We start from the raw sequence: 15,101 nt of genomic DNA, 5'->3' as shown, positions 1-15,101 counted from the left end.
TTGTGCAATATTATCTTACTTATGAATCTTACTGTATCTTATTCAGTACATCAGTTAGACAATTGAAATGATGCAACGTTATTTGTCAAAGGTTTATTCCTTCAACCCAAGCCTAATAATGGTTATTCTCATTGGTTATATCCATATATGGCTTACAATTTCAGACAACCCATTAGTGACTAATTGCCATTAGGTGTCTTGCCAAAGGATACATTCACCAACAATGGTAGGCTATCTTTACATCATACATGAAATATTAAAATAGAAACCTGTTTATTTCCCTGTAGATTTGTATATTCAATGCAGTATAAATGGGAGGTGTGCCTTCTCCATATTGTTCCACAATTATCGTGGAATGATCCAAGAATCAGAAGATTGAACAAAAACTGATTCACTCCAACAGAAACCTAAAATATATGAAAAACAAAGAGTATTACTTTAAAGAACTGTTGTAACCCAATACAGCAAGTGTTGTACTTGCTCTTTATAATACACTGGGTCTAAGTTATTTTGCTTGGATAAATGGACACTATTGATTGAGCATATACTTTTATTGTACAATATGTTTAAGAATTTATAAAAATTAGGCAATATAAACAAGTTGCTGCTTTGTATTAGATCAAAGTCTACTTAAAACTTCTTGTTGTATAAACACAGCCAAGAGAAGACGTTTACACAAACCAATTTCAACAAATAAAAATGTACTCACAGATGGTGTAATATCCATATGAACAAAGTGAACTTCGTTGTTCTTTATCTCTTCTCTTTGAAGTGATCTCATGACATCATCAGGATTCAATGTTTTCTCCAAAAACCTGATGGTTGATTTGTGGCATCGATCGTCCATTTGTGCTTTCAGTCGAGATATGTGAAGAGATTTCCCTGGGAGACAAAAGTGTTGTTATGGAGTCAATTTCTTCCTTACAATACACAATCATGAATCATGTGTTAACAGCTATTTTTTCTCAAATATAGTCTAACTTGAATAACAAAATATTTAAACTTTATTGCTTTCTATATCTTTCCGTATATCATTGGAAAAAGCATGTTCTTATGTAGACATATCGAAATGCTCAACGGACCCAAAACAGAGTTTGTGGGCCCCACTTCAGATGTCTCAAATCCAGTATATAACATTACAATATAAACAAACCCATTCCAGCAGCATCTGACAAGACAGCTTGTACTGTGCGGTTGTTTGTCACATTGGCAGCACTTTCCCCACCAACACTAACAAGAAGTTGCTCCAGATATTTCGTAACTTCTTCCATCCCGAATTGTATGTTGTAATCCACACGATACTAAATACATTATTTAGTTTATAAAATTCAACATACATACTGTGTAATGCACTGCTTCATTAGCTACATGATTGGAGCTCTCTCGTAGACACATGATAGCGTGTTCACGGCTCCATGTAACTAACATAAAGTGTGTGTTCTTGGGCAGGACAACAATATAATTTAATATAGTACGTAACATAAAGAGTGTAGTATGTTTGTTGTAAAACAACTATATTTTGTGCAGACAGTATGCAAGCAAGGCCAATAATTCACAAACAATTAAATATTTGTACCTCGTCAAACAAGGCAGACAAATGATGTTTTGATGAACTGCTGATGAAGACGAGTCTGTATTTCATGTTCTTTGTTTTCAATCGATCCATTTGTTTAAGTATTGCTTCAGTGGAATTGGCAACATCATATGAGAGAGCCTCACAACATGCCATGCAGTAAATACGAGAATCTGAGGATAAAATGAAATATAAGCAACCAATACTAATGAGAAGAGCACAAAAAATGTTTGTGTATATGTGTATAATATATGACTGTGTAAAGTAGTAAGGAGCAGTTATTTTCACGTGTGCGCGTGCTATCATCAAAAATCGACATGCAAACCACGTACATTTCCAAGCCACAATAGGAAATCCTACTTAATTTAATACGTATTTTTGTCTTTGTTTAATCAATTGGCATGCGTGGGACAAACTATGGCGTGCATGACCAAAAGTTTGTAAAAAAATTGCTTGTGCACCTGCCATACTCTGCAGACTAGACTATTACTACATGGCAAGGACACATAAAAATATAACACAACACAACACAAAGGAAATATTAAACTGACCAGATGATGCATCATATTGAACAGATCTCCTCAATAAAAGTTCCACGTCTTCTTTAGTTGTTGTCTCAGTACACACCAACACCTCAGATGTTGTTGGGAGTGGCTGGTCAGGCGTTTTCATGTAAAGGGATAAGATGGTCGACCAAATATTATGGGGAGGACACACAATAAGGTTGGGTTTCCCAAGGGTGAAATTGTCATGAAAAACTCGGGTGATTTTATATGTGTTGTCACATAAGCTTTCAAGCAGATTGCCAAGATGTTCCAAACTGATGCAGTCGCTCAGTGAAGTTACCTGTTAATTAAAAATCCTTACTTATGTACAGTAATAACTTTTTGAAATAGGTTACCCTTTTTATTTGTTATCAGGATTTATTTTGATTATCAGGATTTACTTGTTTTTAAAGTATAAAGTAGCTATAACAAGAACCTAATAACAAATGTGATGCCTTTTACAATAGTGTGTGTATTGACATTACATTAAGTTAATATACCGAGGTTTTTTCAATGTATCGGTGAGCAATAGTCTTGACAGCAACACTCGCACCATGATGCGCAGCACCATCCATATTGGAAAGCTTTTGAATAATTTCTCCGAGTGACATCTCAGATCTGTCGTCTACCACAGATTGAACAACATTGATGTCACTGCTTGTTGACACCATGCCTGCAAGATACAAGGTAACTAATACTAAATATGTGTAAGAACATTAACTTCTTTGATCATATACCAGTTATGAACACTTTCACATAACTATTCAAGTTTGATGAAGCCACCAAGATATTAAATAAACCAGTGGATTGGAGCAATTACTAATAGTAACCTGAGGAACAAACGCTAACAACGGAAGCAGCATCGAGCTTTGAACCTGGTAACTTCTGGTTGGGAAGCAAGAGCTTTACCATGCTGGCAACATGAAACATAATTATTCTACCACATACCAACATCATGATTGAACTGGTTAACAAGTTCATTTATCTTCTCTTCATCATCATCATATTCATTATCCATTGTCCATAAGAAACATTCATCATAATCAATATCATCGCCAGAACATTGCACGGCAGCTTTAGCAAGTTGTTCAGATGTTCCTTCTCCAACTAATCTGATGACAGCTTGCTTTTTCCGTTCGTTAAGAGTTAGTTCCACTTTATCTGTAAATGTGAAATGTACAAATTCTTGAAGTTATGCCCAACCAAAATATTCATTATAATAACTGAATAGGCTTGAAGTAATAATAATAAGTAATAATTTATCTTGAAGTAATAATTTATCACTGAATAGGCTTACTTTCATTACAGAATACTAGTTAATTAATTAAAGCTATAGCCTATACCAAAAGTAATCTGTAAATGTACTAATTGTTAAAGATAGAATACAGAAAAAATACCATATCACAACTGAATACTTATATTGTGTTAACACGTTATTGTTTTCTAATTCATAAGCCTGAAGTCCTACAGTGTAACACACTAAGTGACTTGGGATATAGACTCCATTTGACCCATTATAAACGCAATCTTCTTAATTTTGAAAACTAAATACAAACCAACAAAGTGATCTTGATCAACATTATCCTCTTCAAGTGGAAGATCTTTTGCTTTGGTTGCCGCTCCAAGAAGATTCACGATCTCCTCGTTGGTGATGTTGGTTCTTACAGATGCAAGCAAAGTATGAACTTGGTCGGGCAGTTCAACTCCTTCATGCGCGTTGGCGAGCTCTCGGCACAAGTAGGTCGTCTGCTTCACATTGAAATGATTCAGGTGATAAAAGTTCTCTCTCTTTTCATCCATTCCAATCTTCCATCTGTTGAAATAAAATGAATGTCATTTTCAAAACTAATTTTACCATGGCAAAGCAACTGCAAACATTAAATAAAAAAAAATTTCTTTCGTATTCTGCTTATTTCCACCAACGAGTTGCCATGTAACTTTGTTTCAATTATTTTGTATGGACGGCGATTTAGAAATTCCATTAGTGAGCAATGAATTAGGGCAATTACTTTTAGTTGTTTGGCCTATATTTGAGGCCTAAATCTAATTTAAACTGTCTTGCTCGTGCAAAGTATCGCTAAATAAACCCCACTTGCCTGTCGTGTGTTTCCTCCAATACAGTGGTGAGGTTCTGCACATCAACAAGTACTTCACCAGGTGAAAAAATTACAGAAGATTTGTCGTCAAACTGAACGCTAAGCAAGTTATCTTCAGCTTTCTCTTGGAAGCATCTGGAAATCGAAAGATTTTGATAAATTTATACATTTACAAAAAAAAAAACAGTTTAAAGACAACCTACACAATTAAATGTTACTCTTTTCCACACACAATATACAAATTTATAACATAACATTACTAAAGTGATTTTACCTGAGTTTTGCCGCCCACTTGTCAAACAATAAGCACCCAGCGTTTTTCAGTTTCACATACGCTCTTGTTAGTTTTTCAACATGGGACAGCACGGATATGAAATGTTTGACATCGGCTAAACTTTTATCTGCTTCACCAGCAATCAACATTAGTCTAGATTGAAGATCATGTAAGTTTGACAAACTCATTTCCTCATCTTGGTCTGCAAAACATTATTTTAATGAGATAAGATCATGCGGTGAATGAATAAAAAGTAATTGTTTATTCTCATGAGGCAGGAAAATTCTAAAGTTATAACATAGGTGGCAAATTTGATATCTCTGCCTGCTTGTTGCAATAAAGGGCTGTGAATGGTGGTTTTTCTATCTAACCCATCATGTCCACCGATTTTGCTAAACATTAGCTGTTCTGTTGGGGCTTAATACTCATATATGAAATGTTGAAATGCATTTACCGTCTTTTTCCAGTCCTTTAAGTACAAGTTTAATTGAATTGTCAACAGTTGAAATAGGTTTTGTTGCATTTCCTATTTCATATATTCCATAACTATTAATGCTTTGCGCTTTTGATAAAGAAGATTTCTCAACTGATCCATGAAAGTCCTTTATTCCATTCAACCATGCCAGATGTATGCCTGTTTCTTTCTGTTTAAAAAACACAAGACACTTGTTACAACAAGTAACATAAGTGTGCTATAATACCTTTAACCATTACCACCATATTGAATCCAGAAAGCACACACCTATTTATTCTGTTTATGACAAGATTGTTTGTTATACAGATTGATATAAGTTTAACAACATTCACCCATTTTTCAATGATGCTTTTGTCATTCTGTTTTGACTCCCAAACTCTTGTAATAGAACCCATCAACTCAGTAAGTCCTGATTGTTCATTCAAATCGAAGAGCAAAGATGAGAATGTCATCACTGCACTGAGGAAGCAGGAGACACGATCAACCTCCATGGGAGTTCCTCCGGCTGATATCATCGCAAGATCGCTCATCACTTTCACTTCCCCGATGTCTGGGATGAAAAATAAAATAATGTAGAATAATGGATAAAATCTCTATCCCAAAGGTTGTTCTTTTTGTTCGTAGTTTTCCATTACTGATAATTAGAAAAAGGGATTTTACCTTTCATGTTTTCTTTGAGCCACTTAATAAGTTCTTCTTGTTTCAGAAAATCTTCCAAGAATTTGACCATTTCATCAGTCACTTTATCAATTGCTTTGTTTGCTTTAATCATGTCTTGTGAAATTGAATTCAATGTTTCTGTTTCAGCCATTCCTTGGTTGTTCTGATAAATAATTAGAATTAATATTCTTCTTCTATCTTATGGTGAGCATGCCAGGGAACTTTCCAATTACATCTACTGATTTTAATGTCAGACCTACTATACTTCAAGAACTGTTTTTAACCAATACTCAAATAAACCTCAATGCCCGGCAGAGAAATGGTCGGTCTCAAAAATCGTACATTAACTTTATATTACAGATTATTACAGAAGACCAATAGTATTAAAATTACAATTAAATTGTTAAAGATATCTATAATTACCTGAACTATCTCCAACAAACCAAAGTCTCCTCCCAATGCAAGAACATTTTTCAAATCATAAAAAATATCAACAGTTTTTTGTTGATGTTTGATGGAGAAATAGTTGCAGATTTGGTCAGCGCGGTAACGAATCTGGTCCAGTGGTGGCTTTTGTAAAAACTCTTCATGCAATCTTTCTTCTTCCTTTGCTTTCATGTTTAAGTTTTCAGAAGAAGCTGATTCAATCGAAAATTGTTCAATTTCTTTTTGACCTGTATGGTTTTGATTCTCTGTTTCAACTGCTTCCTCAATATCTTCAATAGGTTCGAATGCTATTGGATCCTGGGTTGCTGTAGCCAACTCTTCAACAACATCCTCTTCATGACCAACATCAGGAGGATCATCAGCTAAACCTTCAGTATCCACATCAGGTGTGTTTGGATATTCTTCACCAAGAGCAACATCTTCGTCTTGATCATCTCCATCCTCTTGATGGATTTCATCCATCAGGACAACTTCTTGATCTTTTACAGGAAGAACCTCTTCTTCACCAACATCCATATCTCCCTGAGCAACATGATCACCAGCAACAAGATCTTCTACCAAATCTTGAACAACCAACACTTCAAGATCTTTATCTGCATCTAAATGAGCCACACCTCCATCAAGTGGGAAGTTGAAAACGGCTTCAACAAAATCATGAACAGTTGTTTTAAAGCGATCTGAATCTTTTTCGTAATACTTGGCCAAATGTTGTTCAATCTCACACAGTGGCAGGTTTCCTGTGTAAAGTATGAAAAATTAAAATGGAAAATAAAAGAAATAACTTTATCTAATATATCACAATGGTTCTTTGCCCTAATTCCGTTATTGAATAAATGATCTTCGTTATTGTGTTCAAAGGGATAAATAAAAGTTATTGTTATGTTACTCGGAAAATTATAAACAAACAATTAAACAAAAAGATCAAATAAAAAGATCAACCAAAATGGTCTCTTTTATAATATATATTAACCTTGCCGCAGTTGGTGGTGTAATCTTGTAAGTTCTTCTCTAACTGGATGCCAAATCAACTCTCGCATTCCTTGAAGAGATAAAGTTGGAACTTCATCCTTGTTTCCATTCTCATCCTTATCTTGGTCAGGTTCTTCAATCTGTTCTGCAGCATTTTTAGCATGTTTTGTCCAAACTTTAAAGATAATCTCGTTTTCATGCAGCTGTGAGAAAATATAAGAAATTATGAATTTGAGGTGTAGTAAAACTAATTTAGCAATAAACAGATGTTATGACTTAAGCAATTTGAGAGTGTTGCCACTGGGAAAAGAATTCTAGGTTTATTGACTTTATGATGATGGGAATTTAATAACTTAGTTGAAAGATAATACTAAAGATACAGAGAAAAACATTTGCTTTAAAAAGTGTAGTTCAATGCAAATCTGTCACAAATATAGTCAATTAATCTTACTTTAACAGCTTGAATTGCTGACAGTTCATTTAATTCACTTTCATTCAGATTAAACAGCTTTACTTTCATAGCCATTGGTTCATTGTTTTGAACCTCAACTATATCTGACCAATTCTTGTCATCAATATTTGTATCTAAGGCCTCATTCATTGCAGATGTATCAATTCTTACAGATGCTGAAAGGAAATGAATTAACCTATTTGCATTAAGTTCGATGAATCTCCTCTGTCAATTTTATTTTATAGAACAAATGTTTGATTCATTTAGATTGCCTTCACTATTGGGTTGTCCAAACTGACACCATAGACACACAAAAATCACCCACAAAGTTACATACTTAGTTAGCAGGCATGAGCTGGTTAAAACAGAGAGTTTTGACGTTTATTAAAATATATAATTACTTGTTTCTGCAGCAATCCTTGAGAAATCTTGACAACAACTCCTGACACGTTCGTATTCTTCATACTCGACTCTTCTTTGATCTATGACCTCACTCAGTTGTGTTTCAGTGAAGTCTACTGAAGACCCATGGTACTGGAATGCGATATAATAAGTTTTGGAAAAATAAACACGACCTAATTTAAGTTTTCCCTACAGTATAACCTTAAGTTTCTCTGAATATTTTAGAAGGAAAAATGAAAATACAGGTTTTAATTTTTTCTAAAGTCAAACATTACCTTTTTGATTACACCCCAAGCGTCAATAACTTTAGGTTTTGCAAAAATAATCTGTTTCAATTCTTTGCAAGCAATATCACCAGATATTAATGCTCCCATTGTACTTTCCATTAGCGCAGCAACTAAATTCATTGCTTCTTTTGTATTTACTTGCAAAAGCTTTCTTTTTTCTTCAGTATCTGAAAAGAATAAAATCATAAACTAAATTGTCTGTAGCAAACTGTAACTTTACAATTTCACTAATTTTTTTAAAAATAAATCAAATTTTAATAATTTGAAAACTTCTCACCAAATAAACTAAAGAACTTCACGCCAAACGGCCACTGAAGAAGAAAAGTTAAAAATCGCTCTTCTCCGAACTGTTCCCACTTGTTTAAGAACAACGTGCTTATAATGTGAGCAACCTTCTTGATCTCAGAATCCCGGAAAAAATATTTAATTCTTTGTAACGCAGATATACCTTGCTAAAAATAGAAAAAAATATTAATATTTAGGTTAGCACAATTTATGAGTGTGTCTCTTGTTATGCATGATGTTTAGTATACAAGTTAATGAAAACAAACAGACTGATTTAGCGGTTGCAAAGATTATTTGTAACACAACTGAATTAAACGTCAATTAAAATTTTGGACAACCTACTTGTGATACTTGCGAAACGTATTCATAAACAGCCTCGGAAAAGCAACTTTGAAGTTCTTTTGATGGATTTAATTTGTCCAATTCATTAACAAAGAATCTTAATGCTGTTTCACCAACCTGGATAATTGTGGAGGAAGTTTAAAACACTAGATGTAAAGATTAATTTTAGTAAATTTAAGAAATGGTTTATCTCAATTGCAATGAACCGTTCAGGGTTTTTTGTATTCTAAAACTAGAAATAAAACTAAAAACAGTTAAGACTAAAACCTCCAGTATTTTGCTTCTAACAGCTATATGCATTGCTTCTTTCCATCTTTCTTGATATTTTGCTTCAGAAAATTTAACCTTCATCAGCCTTTCCCATCTCTGGATAAAATGAAGTGTAAAAATATATAATACCATAAAACAGGATCAAGATGACTGCTTAACATGAACATTTATTTAGGCTAACTTGACCGAAACAATTACTGTTAATAGAGTCACATATGTGTTGACAATGTTGGCAGCAGCAATCCCAGTTATGAGACAAGTGCACCAACCACTGCACAACAGTTTCAATTACACTTACCTCAACATAACTTTTACTAATTACTTCAATATAGTCTCCATGAATCCAAGCAACTATGGTACTGCACACCCAATCAAAATTCTTTTCTGATGAAAGTTTTGAATCTGCTGATGCCTTAATAAATAAGAAGCTTTGTAAATAACATATAAAATAGTTGTCAGGTCTATAATATAATGTTTTTGCAAACAGTTTCAACTGGTGATTTAATCACAAAGTAAGAATTCATTTAGATACCTAATCAGCCAAAATCCCAGATAGATGTTACAAATTAGGCCACAACATGGGTGGGCGTATTTCAATCAGTGGCCAACCAAGTATTTCATTCTGGCCAAACAAATATTATGATGAGTGTCTATGTTAAGCCTAACACTTTTTTTGCAAGTTCGCTTCTTTCTTGCATATAAAAAAATCTAATCAAATATCCCAAAATTTACCCAACACCTAAACTAGCAATATACACGAGTTGATTCAGTTAAAGTTTTAAAAAAGCAAAATATGTTATTTAGTTTAGAAGAAACAAAATACTTTTGCAAGTGCTACTTCAAGGTCAATCATCTTTGCTGCAATCGATAAACACTGAAACAATCGATCATCATACATTAGAATATTTGTCTGACAAGCCTGTTGCAACAACTGTTTAGAATGATGAAACATTTTTCCCAGTTTCTTTTGAGCTTTTTCTAATTTCTCGGAAGAAGAATCTCTGCAAGAAAATAAAAGTATTTTTAAACTTTAAGCACCACATACTAGACATAATGCAACTAAATCAACAATACCTAGCGCTACATTTACAAGTTAACTCACTTTCGTTTTCCACATTCTTTAATATACCGATCCCCAGCCATTTCAATCCATTCGCTAAGATTGTGATTTTTTAAGCAATCCTGTGGATAAGTTAAATTAACCAACAATTCAATACAAACAGTAAAACAAACATATGTAACTTATTTATCCTCGCATGGTGGGGCAACGACAGTCATTATAACATGGGTGTTCTGTTTCATACACCTCGTGTCCGCTTACAAGTTACCACATATGTAACTTATTTAGCCTTGCATGGTGGGGCAACGACAGTCATTATAACATGGGTGTTCTGTTTCATACACCATGTGCCCGCTTACGAGTTACCACATATGTAACTTATTTATCCTCGCATGGTGGGGCAACGACAGTCGTTATAACATGGGTGTTTTGTTTCATACACCTCATGTGTTTTTTATGTTTTATTTCTTATTTTTGCATGTACCCATTTGCTTTGTTTTGCATCAGAACTAAGTTTTTCCAAAACCAAATCAAGTTTGAAATGATCTTCAAAACTCTTATCTTTCTTCATAATTTTGAGAATACTCTCGCAAGTCAACAGTTGCTGATAAACTCTAACCAGTGCTGGAAAACACGGCAACAGTTCCTTGATTTTAATGCACATCTCTATCAGTGAGCTAAAATAAAACAAAGATTTGTAACTTATATACGGCATGACAGTAATATGACCAGCGTTATAACTTGGGTGTTCTGGCATACACACCTCAGGCCCGCTTATAAATTTCTACTTTATGGATGATCGTTTTTTCTTATATGGTTGGAATTTTAGACAACCCATCAGTTGCCGCTGCATACGAGCAATTACTGGTAAGTGTCTTGCCTATAAGACATACACCACAAAAGATAGTAGCACTGGCAAAAATTATTCTTTAAAACTTATTCACATACCTTTGCTCTCTAGAACTCAATGAACTCAATCCAAGATCATTTCCCATCTTTCCCCATTTTTCTGCAGTAACTTTAGCATTGCCTTCATTTTCAACCAAATAATATAATGGTACAAGAAAAAGGCATTCTGGAATTGTCTTTGAATTTTCCCAAATATATTGGGTGAGTTCTTTAAGTGGTGTGCCAGTTCTAAAACAAAAAAAATAAAAAGTTATTTCAGTGTGGACGCATGGTTGTTGAAGTGCCATCTTTACTCAAAGGGTTTTGGGATTGCTACCATTGTGGGTGTATGTGTCCTTGGACAAAAAACTTTGCGACAGTTGCTCCAACCCAGTGGTCACTTATGGGTTGTCCAAATCGTAAGCAGCACAGATAAACAAATAAATCCCACAAAAACCAAAGTTACATGCGGTGTAACTTGTAAGCCGACACAAGGTGTATGAAACAGAACACCCGTGTTATAACAACTGTCGTTGCCATAAAACCATAATTTGATTCTTACATGAAAAAGTCTGAGTAGCAGTGCCGCACACATCACAATAATATATGCCAAAAACTCACCCTTCCAATACTTGCAATTCTTGATACAAAGTTGTCATCTCTTCACGTTGCATGTTGTACAAACCCAATCCACTACAGATGGTTCTCCAAATTGAATCATCCTTATAGAGGTTAGATTGATACCTTTCCTTATGCCAATGGAAAAGTTTGTGAAACACCATTGCAGCAGAAAGAGAAACAAGGACAGAAATTTTTGTCATTTCTGTTGAACCTTTGGCTGATATTGCATCGATGTATTTACGGAGCAGTGACTTCTGCAATTAAAAATCAATGCCTGAGCCATGAGGTTAACTATAATGTGTTCTATTATTATAGTTATATTTAGATGCACAGGAAACTGAAGAAAACGAACAAGCCTTTGTTACTTACAGCACTAGGGAAGAAATTACAATCTCCATTGAAGTATTTTCCTTTAAATTCTGCAAGATGTGATGCACAACCAATCCACTTTTGAATAAGTAAAGAAGAAAGAACTACATCTTTTGTTGGAACTTGAGATAACTGTTGCACAACTGGAAGGTGGTCCATTAGGTTTCGTGAATACATGGTTTCAAACTCAGGTTTGTGCCTCCCATCAACAGTGAATGTTGCCACATCAAAGAAAGTAAGATGGGAGTTTGGGATAAGATGTTCTGCAGAGATAATATTGATATAGTTTGTCATTTGCTGAACAATAAAATAAAATTGGTTAATCTTTGTGATTTTTATCAATTTACCTTGAAAATGCTCTCTAACTCTGTTTACTTCATCATGGCCCCATTGAGGAACATTTTCCCAGCCTTTCTTTTTAGTTGAAGGATCAACCAACACATACTTGTACACAAATTGTCGTGTTTTTGTAGGAAACACACAAGCAAAGTGGTAAACCACTGCCCTGTGTGTATAGGTACATAGTTATATAAGTGGTGTACCAGTATAATAATATTACATATACCAGTATAAGAATATTACAGAACATACACATTGATATTTAAGCACTACGCAACAAACATCATTACAATACCCTGTTTTAATGTAAGTGTCTGGGTGCATTCGGTGAAAACTCTTCCCTTGAATAAAAACATTAAGTTCCAATCCTTCTGGTATTTTGTCTTTCTTGTCAACCAAGACACGAAACTCAACAACTTGCTCTGTAATGAATTAGATTTAATCTTCTGTTTTAAGTTCGATGTAAGCATTTACCATTTTCTTCATTGTCCAAAGGTGTTTCCATAGCTTGGCAATAGTCGAAACATGCCACAAGATCTGGTTTGCTCTCTTGTTCAACAATGTTGCCACCATTATTTCTTGGCCTTAAATTATGACCTGCAGAAAAATATGAATAAAGTATAAGAATAGCTCTTTTAAACACCTTCTACAAATACAAAGGTTCATTGCAACTGCCTTGTGTTTTTATCAAACTACCATACAAGCTTTTAGGTTTAATGCAGCTAAAAACACTTTTTGCCAAAATTTGAAAACTTTTTAAAAATATAGATTACAGTATAAATACTTTACTAAAAACTTTTTATGCAATGAATATATAATATATCACCATGGCTGGCTTGTCCATGTACTTTAGCAGAATCGTTTTTATTTCCAGATTGTACGACTTCCAAGGTTTCTTTTTTAATGCTTTCGTTTCCTTCTTGGCCACTTACTACTCTACCATCTATTTAAGTTAAATATTAAGTTCTTTTATAACAAAATAACAAGTCTGGCACCGTAGCACAGTTGGTTAGCGCGCCTGCTTCGAACCCAGAGGTAATGGGTTCAAGGCTCGTCGTTGCTACTATTATGGGCGTATTTGTCCTTGGGCAAGACACCTAACAGCAATTGTTCCAACCCAGTGGTCACTAATGGATTGTCCAAATTATCAGCCACACATGAAAAAATGTAAAAATCCACCAAAAAAATAATCACCCAGGAAGTAACATACGTGGTAACTCGTCAGTTGGCGCAAGGTGTATGAACACCCATGTTATAACGACTGTCGTTTTCGGGCAACTCGAGGATAAGTAAGTTACATTCATTTATTCATTCAAAATACATGTTGTATGCTTTCACCAATGCAAGATACAAAATATGTATTTTCCTATTAGACAATACTAAACAGTTCAATTACCATCTTGCACTTGTATATTGGCCTTCCCTTCCATTCCCCATGCCCCAACACTAGTAACTTCAACCTTTGTCTCATTGCTTGCTGTATAATAAAGGTAATTTTATGCTGTGAACTAAACTTAAAATTATTTTTCAATAGACTTCAGCAAAAAACTTTTGAGATTGTAACATTATTAATGAGATTGTTAACTAAATGATTGAATGAGTAAGTGCAACTATTCATGGTTGCTTGCAGGGAACAATAGTCAAGTTTACTTTGCATGCAATTTCGCGTGTAAATATTTTTTGGGGGATATTTCGAAGCAATTGCCGTTAAGTGTCTTATTATTCTCCCAATGCCAATAGTAATAGCAGTGACAAGCCTTAAAAAATACATTTTGATTGTACAAAGACATGGCATAGCTGTTCCTACATACAACAACACACATTGGTTACCATTGTCAGCAGATGTCAGTTGTTCAGTTGATTTCTTTGATGTTTTGTTGGTTTGTTTTGAAACATCTTTATTGTCACCACCTGAACTGTGGGTGGGTCTTTCATTGTTCGTGCTCTTTTGATCATTGTTTTGACTTTCTTTGTCAGCAGTGTTTCGGTTGTCTATTGAAAACATACACGTTTTACATCTGATAAACAATTCTTTATAAAGTATTCTTACTTTTACCCCCTTTTTGCCCTTTCCCTTGTTTGTTGTCACTTTTCTTCTTTTTTGGGTCCACCGAAGCTTCAGCACCACTTTGCTGATTTCTTCGTTTACCTTCCACAGTTTCTTGATTCTGTTCCTGCTTGGTTTCAGGTTTTGTGCTTGAAGTGTTGCCAACATTGCTGTTTTTACGCGTCACTGTTAGAAGTAAATGAAACAGATTCAAATAAAAATAACAGGTTTAGTGGCACAGTGGTTATAGCAGCCTATATAAATGCGATGATGCTACCATGAAGGGCGTATGTGTCTTTGGGAAGACACTTAACATCAATTGCTCCAAGCCCCAAAAATCACTAGGGTTTTACGAATGGCCGGTCAGAAACAAAAATGTGAAAAAAACGAGACTAATCACCCACAATGTTATATGCAACGTGGTAACTCATAAGTGGGCCTCGGGTGTATGAAACAGAACATGTTATAACATTACGCCGTTGCCCGCCATGCGAGGAGAAATAAGTTACATACGTGGTAACATAACATAAATAGCCATTCATTTAAAATACTGTAATTAGGGCTTTAAAATATGAAGTCCTCTTACCTTGAGAAACACATTCATTCTCTATTGTAACACTTTGGTTACTTGTTGTTTGCACTGCTTCTGCATATGACTGCAATATATTGTAAAAGAGTAGTTTCAAACTTGTACCAAACAA

At 34.5% G+C, this 15,101-nt stretch overlaps 1 protein-coding gene across 1 annotated transcript in view; it reads right to left on the bottom strand.

The window, feature by feature from the left end:
• LOC149727558 (E3 ubiquitin-protein ligase rnf213-alpha-like) overlaps nt 1-15,101 on the bottom strand; it is a 42,461-nt gene that overhangs the window by 14,007 nt on the left and 13,353 nt on the right. Inside the window, exons 16-51 of the mRNA XM_089888721.1 lie at nt 14,987-15,056; nt 14,404-14,586; nt 14,184-14,345; nt 13,750-13,830; nt 13,180-13,296; nt 12,828-12,950; nt 12,649-12,775; nt 12,362-12,519; nt 12,015-12,277; nt 11,646-11,899; nt 11,085-11,273; nt 10,621-10,813; nt 10,179-10,258; nt 9,900-10,077; nt 9,375-9,488; nt 9,074-9,172; nt 8,807-8,923; nt 8,457-8,631; nt 8,168-8,346; nt 7,892-8,024; nt 7,491-7,666; nt 7,041-7,242; nt 6,047-6,807; nt 5,624-5,786; nt 5,296-5,513; nt 4,943-5,132; nt 4,489-4,690; nt 4,215-4,349; nt 3,675-3,931; nt 3,067-3,279; nt 2,619-2,791; nt 2,125-2,419; nt 1,577-1,746; nt 1,154-1,301; nt 710-882; nt 270-407 (exon numbers count right to left, since the gene is read on the bottom strand). Of these exons, the coding sequence (XP_089744847.1) occupies nt 270-407; nt 710-882; nt 1,154-1,301; nt 1,577-1,746; nt 2,125-2,419; nt 2,619-2,791; nt 3,067-3,279; nt 3,675-3,931; nt 4,215-4,349; nt 4,489-4,690; nt 4,943-5,132; nt 5,296-5,513; nt 5,624-5,786; nt 6,047-6,807; nt 7,041-7,242; nt 7,491-7,666; nt 7,892-8,024; nt 8,168-8,346; nt 8,457-8,631; nt 8,807-8,923; nt 9,074-9,172; nt 9,375-9,488; nt 9,900-10,077; nt 10,179-10,258; nt 10,621-10,813; nt 11,085-11,273; nt 11,646-11,899; nt 12,015-12,277; nt 12,362-12,519; nt 12,649-12,775; nt 12,828-12,950; nt 13,180-13,296; nt 13,750-13,830; nt 14,184-14,345; nt 14,404-14,586; nt 14,987-15,056 (6,609 nt within the window). The remainder of the gene's footprint in view (nt 1-269; nt 408-709; nt 883-1,153; nt 1,302-1,576; nt 1,747-2,124; nt 2,420-2,618; nt 2,792-3,066; nt 3,280-3,674; nt 3,932-4,214; nt 4,350-4,488; nt 4,691-4,942; nt 5,133-5,295; nt 5,514-5,623; nt 5,787-6,046; nt 6,808-7,040; nt 7,243-7,490; nt 7,667-7,891; nt 8,025-8,167; nt 8,347-8,456; nt 8,632-8,806; nt 8,924-9,073; nt 9,173-9,374; nt 9,489-9,899; nt 10,078-10,178; nt 10,259-10,620; nt 10,814-11,084; nt 11,274-11,645; nt 11,900-12,014; nt 12,278-12,361; nt 12,520-12,648; nt 12,776-12,827; nt 12,951-13,179; nt 13,297-13,749; nt 13,831-14,183; nt 14,346-14,403; nt 14,587-14,986; nt 15,057-15,101) is intronic.

This window comes from Ciona robusta, chromosome 11, assembly GCF_009617815.1.
Source record: "Ciona robusta chromosome 11, ASM961781v2".
In the NCBI taxonomy this organism is placed as follows: domain Eukaryota; kingdom Metazoa; phylum Chordata; class Ascidiacea; order Phlebobranchia; family Cionidae; genus Ciona; species Ciona robusta.
This window is presented reverse-complemented; position numbering and strand designations above follow the sequence as displayed.